Raw genomic sequence first — 17,576 nt, 5'->3', positions numbered from 1 at the left:
TATCCTCAGGATGGATCATCAGTAGTTGATTGGTGGGGGTCATTGAAATCCTCCGGGTTGATTGGCAGGTGGCATTAAAATCAATGGGGGCTATACCTCCTATAGCACTTTCAGCTCTGACTCCAATGTGAACTGAACCATCAACATCCAGCCTGCTGCAGTGAGTGCAGGGGCTGAGATCAGGTGTTCATTGGGGGTCCCAAGTAGCGGACCTCCGCCAATCAATTACTGCTGATCTATCTAAAAGATAGGTAATCAGTCCTGAAAAGCGTTAAACGAAAACCCATTTAATGCAAATCTTAAAGCCAAAATCATCCGATGATCATTAAAAGAGAAAAGGTATGAGGCTACATTCCCACATAGCAAAAAACACTTCTTACGGAGACTCCGCCCAGCCACAGTTGCCAATAGCTGCACAATCTTTATGACCTTATTGTCAAGATCGTGCTACTATTGGCTGGGCAGACATTGAGCCACAAGAGTTTTTTGATACGTGGGAACGCACTCTAAAGGACAGATACAACTTTTCCTCTTTTTTTAAATCCATTCCTGGTTTTGCCTTCAAAAAACTTTAACAAAGTCTGCATGTGTGACAAAACCCTAAAATACTGTTAACGGGGTTTTACATGGAAATACTGCTGATGACCTCAGGATAGGTCATCAATACTTGATTGGCTTGGGTCCACTGCTTGTGACCCCACCGATCAACCGATTGGGCGTCCACTGTCAGCACCACTACACATGGTGCTGCACTGACAGTAGGCGCCCAATCAGCTGATTGACTGCAGTCCACCACTCAGGTCCCCGGACGATCAACTATTGATGACCTATCCTAAGGTCATCAGTAGTATTCCCATGGAAAACCCCTATAATATCACTGCAGAATGTTTAGCCCTCTCTAGATCTCCAGAGAAGGAGAATCTGGATCACATTACTTTGAGAACTCGGCGACTGAAAGGCTGATATATAATCAGCTGGATGTCCTCAGGATTCCACAAGTTATAATTAAAATATTATTCCGCTTTAATAAATACATTGTTTGTTTTTAATGATATCTCTAATGCTCGCAATCCCTCGTAATGTTGCTAAGTCACCACCATTTACATTAGTCTGGACCAGATACTCTGTACTTCACTAACCTAATTGGACCAGCATGTTTTTAACGTGTATCCTCCGCTTACTCTCAGATCTCTCATATGTAAAAGAAAAAGCAAATATTTTCCAGTCAGTGGATCCTGGATAGATGGATGCCAAATTTATTTCACAAGCCAGTCCTGCCTCCACTGGCACCTAACCATTTCCAGATGTGCAGAGGAAAACAGCACATCACGAAAAAAGGCCAGTACGGGGCTGTAGTAGGAAAGCGTAGAGAACGGCGATGGAAAAGAGGACTGTCCGTTCTAGACCCTTCACACTGAACTTTACATAGGGGAATAAGTGAATAAACAGGAAAATCTGTCCACTAACATCTGTCTCAGTGTCGTAACTTTAAGGGGGTGTGCAATTTGGACAACCCCTTTACAGATTCCGGATCCCCCTGAGCTCAGCTGATAGTAGGCGTCCTAGTTCTGCAAAGTAGCTGCCATACAAGCGTTACTGAGAATGAAAAGCTGCCCATTAAAATCAAGTAATCAAATAGTCATTGATTTTACTAGTTGCCAGCGGTCCTGCAACTCCCAGTCTAGTTACTGGAAGGGGACGTGGTGCTGTAAACTCATCCTGTTCTTAAAGGGCAAATCAAAGGGGGTTATCTAAATAAATAAGGAAACAAATGTAGCAAGCTGAAACATTTTTTATCTTCTTAAGAAGATTTTGAATCATGCCTTTAAGAGGACTTTTAGCCAAGGCTTTTAGGAAGGTCGATGACAGACATGAAGCATATAGGTGGCAGATATTGTAACAAATATGTCAAATACAAATATTGCAACTTTCTCTTAGAACCCTGCAGTTCTATGTAAAACTATATCATCATACAAGTTGTTCCAAATGAGAAACGCATCCTTAATGCATCTATACGATACAGAAACGCAACTCTTTGCATGACAAATTCAGCCCTAACACGTAAGTGCAACTATAAACCAAAGACAAACTCAGCTCTGCATCATGCATAACTAAAGGCGCATTCAGCTCTGCTACCTCTGTACATTGTCAGGGACCTCCAAAGACCTTCCAGTTGTGTCAGTGCACCTACTCCAGCTGACTGGTGCTGAACAGTCCTTACCTTTCATGTTGGCACAGAAGGGGGGAACGCAGGAAATTCGGAGGTGTTGTTAATGAGGTGTTAGTTGACGCTTGGTGGTCTCCTGGTTGTTATATGCCCATATTGCACAGGGCCAGCTACAGATGACGAGTGAGGGGCTCTGCCCTCAGCTTCCAAACTCAGAAAGATGCTGTAAAGTCTCAGGCCGGACTTGTTGCTGCGCCTCCTCCTACTCTGTCATCACACAGCTCTGAAAACTCAATCCCAACTTTGCTTCAAACAGGCGCTTTGTCGCCTATAGATGTAAAGTCTCCCACTCTAAAAGTTAGTCACTGGGCAATCCTGCGAGCCCAAACTTATTCTGCAACCATGTGCATTTGTACATATGAGTTTCAGGGCTCTGCCACTCCCCATCTCCTCCCCTTTGAGTTTATGGGTGTCACAACAAGAGGAGACCGAGGAGATGTGTCCTGCAGTGATGTGAGGAGGGAGCATGTAACATACCAGACCTCTCCTTGTCTCCTTCATCTAAGGAAGTAGGGGGGCGATGAAGGACCAGGATACATGGTTGTCTGGACTACATTACTGCTCAAAGCAAACATAGGTGTAGTCTAACTGGATTCGTGCTGAATACATAGTCAGCGATGTAGTATACGAGGGCTAAAAATACATACAAGGAAAGAGTTCTAAGGGGAGTTTTAATAGTTCTTCTGCTGCAAACTGTAGTATTGGCATATTTAAGTTAATTATCGACTTTAGGATTGACAAAAAAAAAAGTTTTGCATGTAACCGGTCCTTTAAACTTTGTACCTCCAGGTTGCCGAGTGAAGTGTCGCAAGGTTTGTGAAAGGGGTATTACTGAGATAAGCAGCTTCCAAAACTAAGAAAAGTTCAGTGGGAAAATGGAAATCTGTGCAGTAGTAGGAGGTAGAAAGGGAGAATCCTGGGGGCTGTCATGAATTGAAGAATTATAGCGACCAGGAGTTAGTGAACCAAGAACGAGAAAGACAAGAGTAAGGAGCTGCTCATATTGTGATGAAATCTCGCTCAATCTGCTTATGAAATTCAGCCCCGGGTGATCACAGTGAGGGAAAAGTGTTACCAGTGTTCGTGCGGAAGTTTCCCTTTAAGAAATGCAGTTGTCCAAGCAACAATATGGTCTGTCTATGGGTATCTGCCAACCCGCTGTATGCCACCTGGTAAGCCATGTCAATGCGCTTTATTCTGACAGTTGGTCCTGTGAAAAGTTGATTTGGTCGGCCCCGTAGTTTCCACCTAGGTAATGTTCCTATTACATGGGATTGGAATCAATCGATTCTCCTTTGCCCGAGCAAGCGGGTTGGGATTCGTGTAGTTCTTGTTCACTAATCGTTCAGTGTTTTACATTTCTATGGGAAATACTGGAGATACAGTGATACAGTGATTAAACTGCATGAGTCGGGGCTGGCTTTTATGCCGGCTGAAACTGAGCGACGAATGAAAAGTAAGGGATTCTCATTCATCATTCAGTCACTGGCTGCGTTTAACCTGAGCGACTATTGTTCAGTTTTGCTCATTTGAACGATTTTCTTAGCAATAATCTTTTAAATGCAGCGCAAGACTACTGAAGCATTACAGTGCAACAAACTGCTTCTTTCGAATGTAGTATTGACATGTCCAGGGTATAGCTACAGTGGATACAAAGTAGAAGTTGAATTGGGCCCTGCTACCTGAGGATGCCTAAAAATCCCTCTATCACATGAGACACTAGTGTTGTAAATGGAATTTGGTAGATTGCTGGCCCTATTGCAGGTGTTGCATTGGGGACCAGGAGTTACGCCTCTCTACAAATGCCCATACAACCTAAGGAATCTATGATGTCAACACTTTGGGTCAATAAACCTGCTGGGACACACATCTGTATTACGGACACTGAAATGTGGCCGTAGTACTCTCATGTGAAACTGTTCTAATGCATATTAAATAAAAAGTGAAGCAACTTTGCAAACGTCCTTGATTAAACTTCTACCGTTTTGTGTATACAGCTCATATGCAGCTCTGTGTCTCCATAGTTATAGCCCACAAGTGAACTTTGTGACGTCTGATCCTGAACTTATATCTATCCTCTTCTTCTTGTCAATATACATTTCCAAAGTTGGTCCATCAGAAAGTCTTTCTAGGACTAAAAGATAAGAAATTGAAAACATCTCCAATGGGTTATTTCATGAAGACAACCCCCATCCATTGGCCCTATCAGGACATGTGATTGCCAGGATTGCTCAGGAACCCCTCTGAGCTAGAAAGTGCTGATGGATCTGGCCTGCATTGTATGGCTGAAATGTAATACTATATTCTATAAAGGTTGTCTTCGTGAGACATCAACGTTAATAACTAGAGCGATTTGATGAAAGTGATCTAGGAATATCAAAATATTGGAATGTTACTTGAGCTCTACTTTCTAATAATTAGCCATTCTTGAGCAATCCAATTAAAATACTACGACTATTGGATGCAGGGCATCCACCGAGTGTGAAGTCCAGTGATCGATTGATTTTGTCACATGATAACAAATGAAAGACTGGCCCACCCAACACTAAGTACTGCAACAGGCTCATCTCCAGAGGAAAATAAAGAGGTGATTGTTTGTACTTACGCCACAAGAAGTAATACATGAAGCCATTATGTTAATCAATCTCCATTAGCATTGCATCCCTGGGGCTGTTAGAACCCGGACTAACATACAAATTGGCAAATGCCATTATTAGAAACCTTTCTTGGGGTGCTCAAACACTGGTTCATGGTTATAGTGAAACTCCAGAGAATAACCCATGATACTCCAAGCCTAAGCCTAGATCCTGACAGTGACCATCAACTAAGCAACATGGAGACGGCCTTACCTTTCCATGCTGTAGACATTTCAGTAACGTCGTTTGTAATTGCACGATATGAAGGGGAGTACTTTCCAGGAATTGTGACAGCAAAATCGGAAGAAGAGTATGAAGTGAGCATAAGGCTTTTTTCACACCAGCGACAGCAATATCGCCGCAAGAAAATCGACTTTGTAGCAGTCTTTTGCCAGAATTTTCAGGGGGAAGGCTTGAAATATAAACCCTACCCCATAAAATAAGGCCTATTTGCATAAAAAAAAAGAAATACATCACCTAATAGCCGCTGTCAGGTCCACCGCACATCTCCTCCACAGCTCCGGAAGACATGCTTATAGTTTTCAGCAAGCGCTTCTTGGCTTGGAGCTTCAAAATTCAGCACTGACTCTGATTGACTGAGCCGCAGCGCTCGAGAACCAATCACAGCCAGTGCTTTCTGGAGGCGGGGATTTTGAACCTGCAAACCAGGAAGCACTTGCTGAAAACTACAAGCAAGTCTGCCGGAGCTTCAGGAGAAGACGTGTGGCGTACCTGACAGCACCTGCTACATGATGTATTTATTTTTTTTGTTTTAATGCAGATAGGTCTTATTTTAGGGCTTAACAGTAGGATTTCCTACTGTAAAAGTTGCAATGCACTGCACGAAAACTGCGTTTTCATGCGATGCGATGCAACATAAAGGAAGTCTCTACAGGAGAACATAGGCTACAAAACATAGCAAATCGCGGCAAAATTTAGCAACCCGTGATTTTTTTTCTTGCAATATAGCAGCTTACGAAACATCGCTAGTGTGACGGAACCCATTGGAAAGCATGGGCTTCACATACATCCGATTTGCAGCGCTGTCGCATTGTGAGAAAATAACACGATTTTGTCACCTGTGTGAAACCGGCCTAATGAGTATGAGCAGCCGAAACACTGGAAATGGCCACAAAAAGTAGACAAAATATGGGCATCATATATGTCAATCAAAGTAGTAATATTGTCTCTAACTGTCGTTAACCCTTTCTAATCCAATTTGTATCCTGGTTTTCCTAGGGGACTTACTCTTTTTCTGCCATTATACAACGGCACTATCTGCTGGCTAAAGCCAGTACTGCATGAGGTGACACATTGGATAAGCTCTGACAGCAGAGAGGCTGGCAATATACAGTAAGAGAACCCCGACGGACGTCTTCCAACATCGGAGCTGTACAGCCTTAAATCATAATGTATTCAGAGATCAGACAGTGGATTGGAAAGGGTTAAAGATCATGGATATTATAGTGTTCCAGAAATCGTAGCTGGACTTCGGGATGAAGTGTACATCTAGCCCAAATTTTCTTTGTAGACAATAAAGCAATGTTTATTTATATTCATATCTACTGTTGCAACCGTTGTATATCCACAAGTCAGACCTGGTCATTCTTTCCCTGGTGTTGTGGAACTTATTTGCTTTGTGTACATGATGCTTTATGGCAAGGACTCATGGACCTTCTCATAATACTTCTTGTAGTACTTCATTTGTCTTTGTAGCAAAAAAAAAGAAGAATGTCTTAAATGGTCAATCACCCTAATATTAGCCTGTGTTATTACATTTTATAGCATTTCTATCGTGTTTGCTGTCAATTAGCCTGAATGTCTTTTTGTGCGTAATAAGCATTTCTATGGGAAAAATCAGATGACTTGCCTTGTTAACATTTTATAAGCTGATAGGATTTGTTGGAAAAAGGAAAAGGGGATATAAAAACATGTCTGCTTTATTATTTGGTGAGAATGGAGCTAATAAATGAGTGAAAAGAATTTTTAAGAATAATAACTCAAATATATGGTTGCCATGGAGCAATGCCAAGCTTAAATACAAAAAGTGTATGGAGTTTATACATTTTTGGATGAGATATCATTTTTATACTATAAAACCTAAACATGTTCTGTATACACTCCAGTTCCTTAATGCAAACAATTGATTTTCCTTATACATGGATCTGCTCATGCTTTGCCGAGTTAAGTAGTTCCCATGGCTCTATTTATTGTCTCTTCTTCGAGGGTTAATTCTTCAGGGATTTAAAACATGCAGAACTTTAGTTGAATCTAATTAAAAATGCAGTTATAGGTATTACACTGGAGCAGTGATTCCCAACTGTGGTGCCGCAGCATATTGATGAGCCGCGAGAATCCGCCACGGGTGACGTTTTTTCAAGGCTGGGAATCACGCAGCCGACATTAAATTGGTTTTCCAGGCAGTGCCTGCTGGGATGCTGCTTCTGCTCCGACCCTTGTGTAGTCGTCGGCACTGCAGGCACAGCTCTCATTGAAATCAATGGAAATTGTGCCTGTAAATACGAATGGTGGCTAATACAGGCACAGCTCCCATTCATACTCCAACCCTGCTGTATCCCGGCGGGCACTGCCAGGGAAACTCCTTTAGGCTGGGTCCACACAGGTGGATGTGCTGCAGGATTTTCATGCAGACCCTCTGCACAGAAATTCTAAAGCATTTATAGTAGCAGCAAAGTGGATGAGATTTTGAAAATCTCCTCTCCAGCTGCTGAAAAAAATCTGCACAAAACCCGTGCGGAACATGACATGTGGTGCGGAATTTAATTCCGCAGCCTGTCAATTTTATTGCCGTTTCCGCTGCATAATAATTGGGCTGATCTGCTGCAGAATGTCCGCTGCAGATATTCCACAGCAAATCAGCTCTGTGTGGAGCCAGCCTGAGGGTATATGTACAAATGGTGGAAATGCTGCAGATTTTCTGCCGCGGAAAATTCTATGGCAAAACCCACAGTATTTCCGAGTCAAAATATGCAACAATGGTGTGGATTTTGACTCAAAATCAGCTCTGCTTCTGCAGCTGATTTCAGAAGATAGCATGCTCCCTCTCACCTCTGAAATATTTGTGCTCTTGGCGCCTTCTTCACCAGGCTCCTGGGAGCCTCTCGTGAGTGCATTGCCGCTGGTCAAGTGATGCAGAAGTAGCCAGTGGTGGTGTGCTCACTAGAGGAGCTGGATGCCCGGAATGTCAGAGGTAAAATCATATGTAGTGATAAGCCATGCCACTAGTCGTGCCCCTTGACCACACCCCCTTTTTGGTAGGGGTGCCCCGTGGTAACATTTTTGGGGCAGCCCCGGTATGTAATATTTGTATTTGCAACTCTTGTGCAGCCTTGTGTTACATTCCCAGTTGTAAGAAGATGGATTTCTTCTAGGGTAAGAGCTATTCACTATGCAGGCTGATGCATTGGTCTGCTAAAATTGCAAGTAATAAGTCAAGCCTCAGTTATTGATGAGGTGCACCTGGGGAGATTTTGGCAATAGCTATCATATGCTGATCTCTGATGGAGAGGTTGAACTTACATGCCAGCATCGTGAAACAGCAAGATTGGATATTTCGTCTGGCCCTCAGTTCACTCATTCCAAAAAAACAATATCTGGCAGTGGAATTATATTAATGGATGACATTGTGCAGCATGTCTGGCCTTTTGGCATTATGGGTGACATGATGGGGCAGTGTGGCTGATGCTATATTTGAGAACTATAGTAGACATTGTGTAGTGTGGCTGCCACTATATTCAGACATTGCGGCTTATATGACCAGTCAGTGGGCTGGGTAATGGTGGACATGATTGGTTGGCTTTGCTCGCACTATATTTGTGCACTATGTATCACATGATTGGGCAATCTATCAGGTGAGTATAAAAACTATTTCATCCAGCTCCCCATCACCTTCCCTAATAGCACCATAACTTAGTTTATAGTGATGTGTGGAGGTGACAGGTTCCCTTTAAGAAATATTTTTAATTCAATCACTATTGAGGCCCAGATGTCTCTATGTTCTGGCTGGTGAGGTATTTGAGAGGCCCTTCTCTGGTGCCCTCGTCTTTCCTGTGGGGGAACTCTAAACAAAACAAGCAGAAAGTTATGTGGTTCAGGAAGTTTGATTGATAAGGAAAAAGAGGAAGAGCCCTGCTAACCATCACTGCAATTTTCTGGAACACAAACATTAGACTATCAAAGCTGGCATCCTTTAAAGGCTTCCTTTTCCTGGTGACTACTGACGATTTCATATCTCAGGAAACCTTGGGAGTTTGGGGCAATTGTTATAGAATACAACTGTCTACTACAGAATTAAGAATGGATTGTAGATATATTGGGCTATATATTTGCTTTTTTCATTCTTAAACTCAACATATTTCTAGTTATTTGTTGAAAATGTCGTAATAAGATGAATCTCACAGTTTACTTCTAAAACACTAATTCTGTCAATGAAAAATTGCATGTTATACAAGACTTTGCCTCTCCCTGCCTCATCTAACTCAAAACCATCTCTCTGATACACTCTTTCCTCAATAACAGTCAACAAAAACGCTAGTGCATGCCTTCTTTATCTCCCATGACCCATTCAATGCTAGGGCTGTGATTGGCTCATCGAGCTCTGCAGTGAATGGCTGAGCTGTGGCACTCAAGAACCAATCATAGCCAGCACTTCCTGGAGGCGGGATTTTTGAAACCCCTGACCAGGAAGCGCTGACTGAAGACTACAAACAAGTACCGTGGAATAACCGGGGAAGCAGTGCGGCAGACCTGACAGCGCCTGTTAGATAATGTATTGTTTTGGGGTTTTTTTATGCAGCTAGGGTGTATTCTAGGGACAAGCAGTAGGACTTCCTACTGTAAAAGTTGCATCGCACTGCACAAAAACTGCGATTTTGTGCAAAGCGATGCAACACAAAGGAGGGACGCAGGGAAACATGGGCTACAAAACATCACAAATCGCAGCTATATAGAGCATGCTGCGATTTTTTTTTCTTGCAATGTAGCAGCCTACAAAACATCGATAATGTGAAGGAACCCATTGGAAAGCATAGGGTTCACATACATGCGATTTGTAACGCTGTTACATCGCGAGAAAGTCACACGATTTGACGCTCGTATGAAAGCGGTTTCAATCAAATACTGCTATAAGCACCAAATCCCTGTATTACTCCAAGAATACACGAAGAGCATCACTGGAAGGGCACAGAGTACCACGGTCGTGGAAACAGGATAAGACAAAGTACAGGTGTAAAAATCTAGCATTTCTTTTACCAACTCGTACTACAAGAAGGGCAGGAAATTTTACACTTTGTCTTATCACGTGAAAAAGTAAGGATACTCCATGTAAAGTTCTTACATTTTTTGCGATATGTGGACTTATTAATAATTTGATCTTCTTTCAAATGCACACAAAAGCATTTTGGACGAATTTAGCAATTAATTTGTGCCAATTTTTAAATAGATTTATTATCACTAAAACCAGAAAATAGAGCAAATCCACACTTGCTCATCCCACTTGACGTTCATCTGGACAGTGGAAGGATTGCTGTCCAGTTATTTGACAATATTTTTATATATCTTTCCAGACTCATGAATGTCTAGAGATTTTCTTCTGATGGCTTTAGGCCTCATGTCCACCAGGAAATTTGGGGCCGCGTGGATTCTCCATGCAGAATCCCGCAGCGGGTCCCTCCTTTCCCGCGGACATGAGGCCTTGAAAATTGATTTCTCTTACCTGTCCGGACGAAGTGGATCTTCCCTCCGTTGTTGCTGGATCTTCTTTCTTCGGCCCGGCGGATGTGCTCGGCACACCGGAAACGTGCCACACACATGCGCCGTGCACTCTTTTTTTTTAAACTCCTGCTATCCGCTCCCTGGCCGGAGAGCAGAAATTCAGCTGCGGGTGTGCAGGGCTTCCATGGGCTTCTATGGAAGCCTGCGGGACACCCGCAGAAAATGGAGCATGCTGCACGTGATTTCCCACATGTGCGATCCGCGCGGCAGCGAAAAAGGACATCCGCAGGTATTTACTTACCTGCGGGTCTCCAATGCATTCCTATGGCTGCGGAAAACGCATGCGGGACACCCGCGTGAATTTTGTAATTTTAATTGTCCAGTGGACATGAGGCCTTAGAGAGTTCCTGGGATCTAAGCACAACGACATCACACATTTCAACAACAAAGAGCGAACCAAAATAAAGGCGTGAGGTTAGACAGCTTCCCCTAAAATCCTCAGCTGGGCTGTATTTACATGAGCTGAAAATTGCATATTTTACTGAAAATTGCTGCAATAAACTTGCACCTGATCTGGGGCACCAAATTTTAATTTTAGCTTTTTTAAGATAATGATAAATGTATATACCTTTTTCCACAAAAGGATATGGGACATGTATGTCTTCTTATATTGAATTATTGAAAAGTCAATTTGTTACAGTTTTTTTTATTCAATTAACCATTATATATTGTTTAAATGAAGATCAAATATTAAATGTCTACAAGTTCTAAAATGAAAATACATGAAGAAAATGATTTGTTATGTCATTTTTGCACAGTAAACAATCATCTTCCGTAATTACTAACATCCCTTAGAGCTGTAATTATATCTGGTTTCTGATTACAAAGTAAACGGTTTTCTGAACTTAATGAAAGGGCTCATATATCCTTAAAGGGGTTGTCCCGCGCCGAAACGGTTTTTGTTTTTTTTTCAACCCCCCCCCCCCCCCCGTTCGCCGCGAGACAACCCCGATGCATGGGTTAAAAAAGAACACCGGAGAGCGCTTACCTGAATCCCCGCGCTCCGGTGACTTCTTACTTACCTGATGAAGATGGCCGCGGGGATCTTCTCACTCGGTGGACCGCAGGGCTTCTGTGCGGTCCATTGCCGATTCCAGCCTCCTGATTGGCTGGAATCGGCACGTGACGGGGCGGAGCTACACGGAGCCGGCATCCAGCACGAGCAGCCCCATTGAAAAAAGAAGAAGACCGGGACTGCGCAAGCGCGGCTAATTTGGCCATTAGACGGCGAAAATTAGTCGGCTCCATGGAAACGAGGACGCTAGCAACGGAGCAGGTAAGTGAAAAACTTCTTATAACTTCTGTATGGCTCATAATTAATGCACAATGTACATTACAAAGTGCATTAATATGGCCATACAGAAGTGTATAGACCCACTTGCTGCCGCGGGACAACCCCTTTAAGGGCTTATTCACACGCCGTTGCCATGTTCGGACTGAGAATTTGGATACAAAAGAAAAAAAAAATCGGACAGCATTCAGATGCCGTCCATGCACTGTTCAATTCTCTCAGCAACCTATACACTACATGCCTTGCTCTACTCCATGGAAGAGTCCACTATTCTGTGTGAGAAAATGGCCATGTGAATAACCTGATTGACTATTATGAGTCTGTGTGTCTATTCATACACTGTAACGACCTGGAGCCTCGAGTTTGAAACCCGGGTGGTCAAACAAAGCCAGGGGTCAATAACGGTGGATTTCAGTTGCAGTACAAAAGGAGCAGGCAGGTAACGTAGTCAGGAGGTAGCCAGAGTGCGGTAACAGGAGCAGCAATCATAAGAGCATATACAAGAACTTGATTACCGGCAGAGCACAATAATCTCGCACTGGAGCAGAGGCAGGGCCAGGCTTTTAGAGTTTGCTTAATCTAGAGCAGGGTGAAGCCAAGACAGGAAACTGGATCAGCGATATGGGAACCAGGCTAAGGTCCAGCAAGGGAGCTGTTTAGAAGGTTGGATAGCTCAACAGGGAGAGCTGCTGACTGGAGTACAGGAGGTCCTGTGTTTGATCCCTAACATACATAGACAGCACACGGCCTAAAATACAGGCCTGTGAAAAGGCCCTAAAGCCACATCATTATTTTTATAAACAGCTTACAATGCTATAAAATAACAAGACGTAGAACTCCCCTTGCCATTCCCATGCCGAAGCTCTTGTTAAGTATTTTATCGCTTACATAGTTCGTATAGATTATTGTAATTCTAGTGGAGAATTACTTCCTAATATTGCAGCCAATGCAGCATGCCAAACATTAACAGGAAAAACAAAGAATACACACAAGGGTACCATGAACTTCTGTTGTGTGCATGAGACCTAGAAGTAATAATTGACATTTGTGTGAACTATAAATCCACGAAGTAGATTGCAACAAAGCGGGTGGCAAACATATCATGAAGTCATTTGTCATAATGTAAAGCAGATATGTTGGCGCAATACAAATAAAGATTATTATTACCGTGTTTCCCAGAAAATAAGACAGTGTCTTATATTAATTTTTGTTCAAAAAGGTCTAACTTTTTACATGTATAGCTGCCTGGACACTATTTAAATTGACTTTTTTAATTAACTGTTAGCAGGGCTTAATTTTGGAGTAGGGCTTACATTTCAAGCACCCTCAAAAAGCTTGAAAAATCATTTTGCATCCTCAAAAATTCTGAAAAATCATGCTATGTCTTATTTTCAGGGTATGTCTTATTTTCAGGGAAACGGGGTATTATTAATTTAATCTGAAAATAGTGCCAATTCTAGCTTTTGGGTGCCCATTACTATATATCTGCGTTACTTAGTAGTTTCTAGGAACATTGCAAAAATTTCAAACGGTCATATAGTCAATAGGTCTGTAGAGTTTAAGAGAGAGGCTAAAATATCGTTATGTGCTCTGCCTCCTGCCATCTAGTCCCTAAAGTGACTTGTTTTACAATGTTATGTTATATATTGTTATGTTTGTGAAAAAAGTAACAAGAATTAAGATGTATTTAACAGAAATTGTTACAATGGCATTCTATAGAAACGATGTTTATCATCACATCTTCCAAAGGGAAAGTCTGCTCTTACCAGCGATAAGCACATAAGGTGTACAATGTGTTCTGCTCCTTCTAGCCAACTTATTGGGTGTAACCATTAATAACAATTGTATACATGACCAAGTAATTGCCTCATAAACAACATCTGGACTGGGACACACATTTCAGTGTTCTGGAATGTAGGGCTAAAAGGAATTCTGAAAATGAGGATGCCACAACACTTAACAAATCCAAGTAAGAGTCAAAGTACTACACCCAGAGGGCACAGAAGGCCTGCCAGAGTCTGCCTGGAAACAGAGCTGTGAATGGGCTCCTGGCTGTATTATACCAGGATGTGTCATATCTAACTTTGAAACAATACTACACTTTCACACAGGATGGAATAGGCCACATGCCACACTGCAAGCCGCGGTAAATTCCACACCACAATCCACAGGCTGCCTGTTTATTCTGATGCGGAATTGAAAATGGCTTTAAATCTGCTTGCAATTCAGCATCATCATCCACAGGGCTTTATTCCCATGAGCGCATATACGGTGCGTTCTCACACCCCGGGCGTATATATGCTACCAATGTGAAGCATTTGTTTGCAATGCATTCGTTCACATGGGCGATTATACGGTGCGTAAATATGCCGGCGGCGTGAAAAAAAGTACATATATGCGGCCGGCCCATATACGCTCAGACAAAACATAGTTCTGGAACTATGTTTTGGCCAATATATGCTGGCTGGTCCCATAGACTCTTATCGGAGCAGGAAAAGAGAAGGGAGGGGGAGACATTTTTGCAGTTTCCAATGCTGCAAAAAGCTTATAGGTGCCTCTATATAGACACTGGAAAGCAGAGCGAGGGTTTTGGCAGAGCGGTTGTTTTCTAGAGTGCAGCGCATTTTTTTTGCTAAAAATGATGCTTGCGGTCGTGTGAATGGATGATAAAATGCTGGCCGTGTTCGCGGAAAAATGTCCATTCAGGCGCTTATTCAGAGCAGGCGTGAAAATGTAAAAACGCTGTCGCTGTATATCCACTCGTGGGAAAGAGCCCTCAGACCTAAGGATTTTGGTGTGGAATTCCGCAACTTCGGATTCGGTTGCATCCTGCGGCGTAATTCTGTCCCATGCGAAAGGTTCCTAAGGCCACTTTCAAACTAGCATATTTTTCATCTGGGGCATAATTGAGAGCCAGAGGTAATTTCTGGAGCTATGGATGTATAAAATATGCACTAATTCTAAAAATGTGTAAGGGACTACCCTAAAGGGTTAAACTGTTGCCATGGCAATGGATTGAGAGATACACTAAAATGTGCACCATATTGTGAACCAGCTAAAATCTTAGGCTCTAGTTAGCTGTAGCTAGTGTCAGGGGATTTAACAGCAACCGTTCAATTGCTTAATCATCATAATTCCATTGTTCAGTTCCATTGTTTTGGTCACAAAGTAATATTGTCCATTTTGGTTACTCCATCTGCTGCACGGTATCCTGACTCCTCTGTTGCTATTCCACCACCCATGACAAATGCTAATAGTGCTATTTTCATAAGTTTCGCAGATGAAAATTTCTACTGAAGCCTGTGGACAGTCTTCCAAATATAGAGGCACCCACATGTCATCCGTATGTTCTTAGTAGTTTATTTGTTTTGCAAAGGAGCTGTGTTATGTATTTCAATTTTTTTCTTAGGGCTTCTTCACATGGGCGTCTGCCCAACTGCGCTCACCGCCATGGAGCGTAATTGAGTATTAACAGGGGTTTTTTTTCTCGGACTATTCAAACTCTGAGCTAATGCGCACGAGTTCGGGAAAAAAGCGTGAAGATGTGTCCTTCTCTATCTTTCTCATACATAGTATTAGCTACACGTAAGAGAGATAGGGCAAGTTCTATTTTTTCTCGCTCGTACTATTAACCCTTTCCAATCCAATTTTGGATTCAGGCTTTCACTTTTTGCTGTTATACAATAGTGCCATCTGCTGGCTAAAGCTAGTGTGCGTGCGCCAGAGAGGCTCCAACAGCAGAGTGGCTGGTAATAGACGGTAAGAATACCCTGTCAGACGTCTTCTGAAATTGGAGCTGTACAAGCTTCAACCAGAATGTAAGAAGACGTCAGACAGTGGATTGGAAAGGGTTAATATGCGAAAGTACAGCTAATGAAAATGAAACCATTGAAATCAATGGTTTCATTTTGTCCCATTATATGATTGTCATGGCCACATAATGGGACAAAGTCATCTGTTTAAGATCTTAAGAGACAATTTTTTCCTAAGGATTCATTATATAAATGCAATACTTACATAGTGATAGAGCCTCGTGTGGTAGAGAGTGCAAGCTCCAGCTCAAGACCTGAAGGTTGTAAGTTCAATCCCTGCATGGTTCAGGTAGTAACCGGCTCAAGGTCGACTCATCCTTCTGAGGTTGGTAAAATGAATACCCAGCTTGGTGGGGGGTAATAAATAAAAAAAAAATTACCTGAAAGCATTGCGGAATAAGTTGGCGCTATACAAATAACAAGATTTATTTTAAGATTTAGTAAGGATGACATACTAATGCACTGTGATCTGTAATATGGCTGCATTCTGGATTTGTGTTTGCATATATGCTCATGTGAAATGGATCGTAAAGGAGTCGTACCAACATAGACTTTTACCACTTATTTATAGGATAGGCGATAAAAGTATGATCTTGAGGATGGGGGTCTCGTGTTCTCCTCTTCTCATCACTGCGGAGAGACTTCTTCCACTTCTAATGATGTCAGATTGAATGGAGTGATGGCAGAAATAGCTGACTATAAAGCACTTGGCTATCTCCGCCAGCCCCATTGATATGAATAGAGCATGCGCGGCCACAGCTCTATTTAAAGGGGTATTCCAGCAATTCAAAGTGAAAGTTATATGTTTCTTAATGCAATAACATGTAATTATGTTATAACTCATTTTATGGAGCTGCAGAGATATTGCTTTACCTGTGGTCTCCATTGGTATCCAATGGCTATGTCCTGTATGCTCCACTGTTTACTGGTCAGGCATAGTCATTGCCTTCAAAATCTAAAATGACAGCACAGTTTGTACAGTTGTGAACGCGCACTCATCAGTAACTGGCACTGGGGCATTGTGGGAGATGTAGTTTTTGCACTTCCTGACAGTCATTTTAAATAACAATATGGAAATTTCAAGCTGGCTGGGATGCTGCAGATGTAAAGGTTGGCAAAAACCAGTACTGGAGTTCAGTTTGATGATTTAGATAGATGTTTGGAATTATGGCAATAAGTGGAAATGTTAGGGAAATGTTGAAAATTTTAGCCAGTTTCTGGAATACCCCTTTAAATCTGCTTCTCATTGCAGGGGGTGCAGCAATTGTGCATTTAGGAGTAAAGGGAAAACGGATCTCTGTTCTCGGAATCAGTGGGGGGGTCTCAGCGGTGAGACGTATACCAATCAGACTTTTATTAAGGATAGGTGATTGTGTCAATGTGCCGGTCTATCTTTGAAACTGCCAAATCGACTGATGTATTGATGTGTTCGTACAAACCAAGAGATCATCAGAGCTTAAGAATAATAATATACAATCCTTTATGTTAGAAAGGCATAGACGCCAATCACTGACCAGATCCAATTATGTGTCTGCTGAGACAGACCGGTTGTTAGGTTAATAGCCATAGGTGGTTTAAGTGACTCAGCTGCTCAGAACAAGACTGGACTGAAATTGTGCAGAGAGTAAACCCAGTAGCACACCATGATGATTGGGATTTGCCTTGTTAATCTGATTTTTGTATTCATTACATCATAAAATATGATGTGATGAGAATTTTAGTTGTGGTTATATAAATATAAAATTGGTTGAATACCCGCTTGGGCCATTCTCTGTTACCCCGAGTGGGCTGACTCTCCGAAGACCTCAGCTCATCAC

The 17,576-nt window shown here is 42.3% G+C and overlaps 1 protein-coding gene across 2 annotated transcripts in view; it reads right to left on the bottom strand.

The window, feature by feature from the left end:
• Positions 1 to 2,589, bottom strand: part of COLEC12 (collectin subfamily member 12) — a 159,818-nt gene extending 157,229 nt beyond the window's left edge. The window contains exon 1 of one of the 2 annotated variants that reach the window (XM_066579616.1): positions 2,222 to 2,589. In XM_066579616.1, coding sequence (XP_066435713.1) covers positions 2,222 to 2,228 — 7 coding nt within the window. In that variant the 5' untranslated portion in view covers positions 2,229 to 2,589. The remainder of the gene's footprint in view (positions 1 to 2,221) is intronic. The other variant, XM_066579617.1, reaches the window with a different exon arrangement.
• Positions 2,590 to 17,576: the final 14,987 nt, after the last annotated feature.

Source organism: Eleutherodactylus coqui, chromosome 9 (genome assembly GCF_035609145.1).
Source record: "Eleutherodactylus coqui strain aEleCoq1 chromosome 9, aEleCoq1.hap1, whole genome shotgun sequence".
Taxonomy (NCBI): Eukaryota; Metazoa; Chordata; class Amphibia; order Anura; family Eleutherodactylidae; genus Eleutherodactylus; species Eleutherodactylus coqui.
Note: the sequence above shows the minus strand (reverse complement) of the source record. Positions and strands in the feature narration are given on the sequence as shown.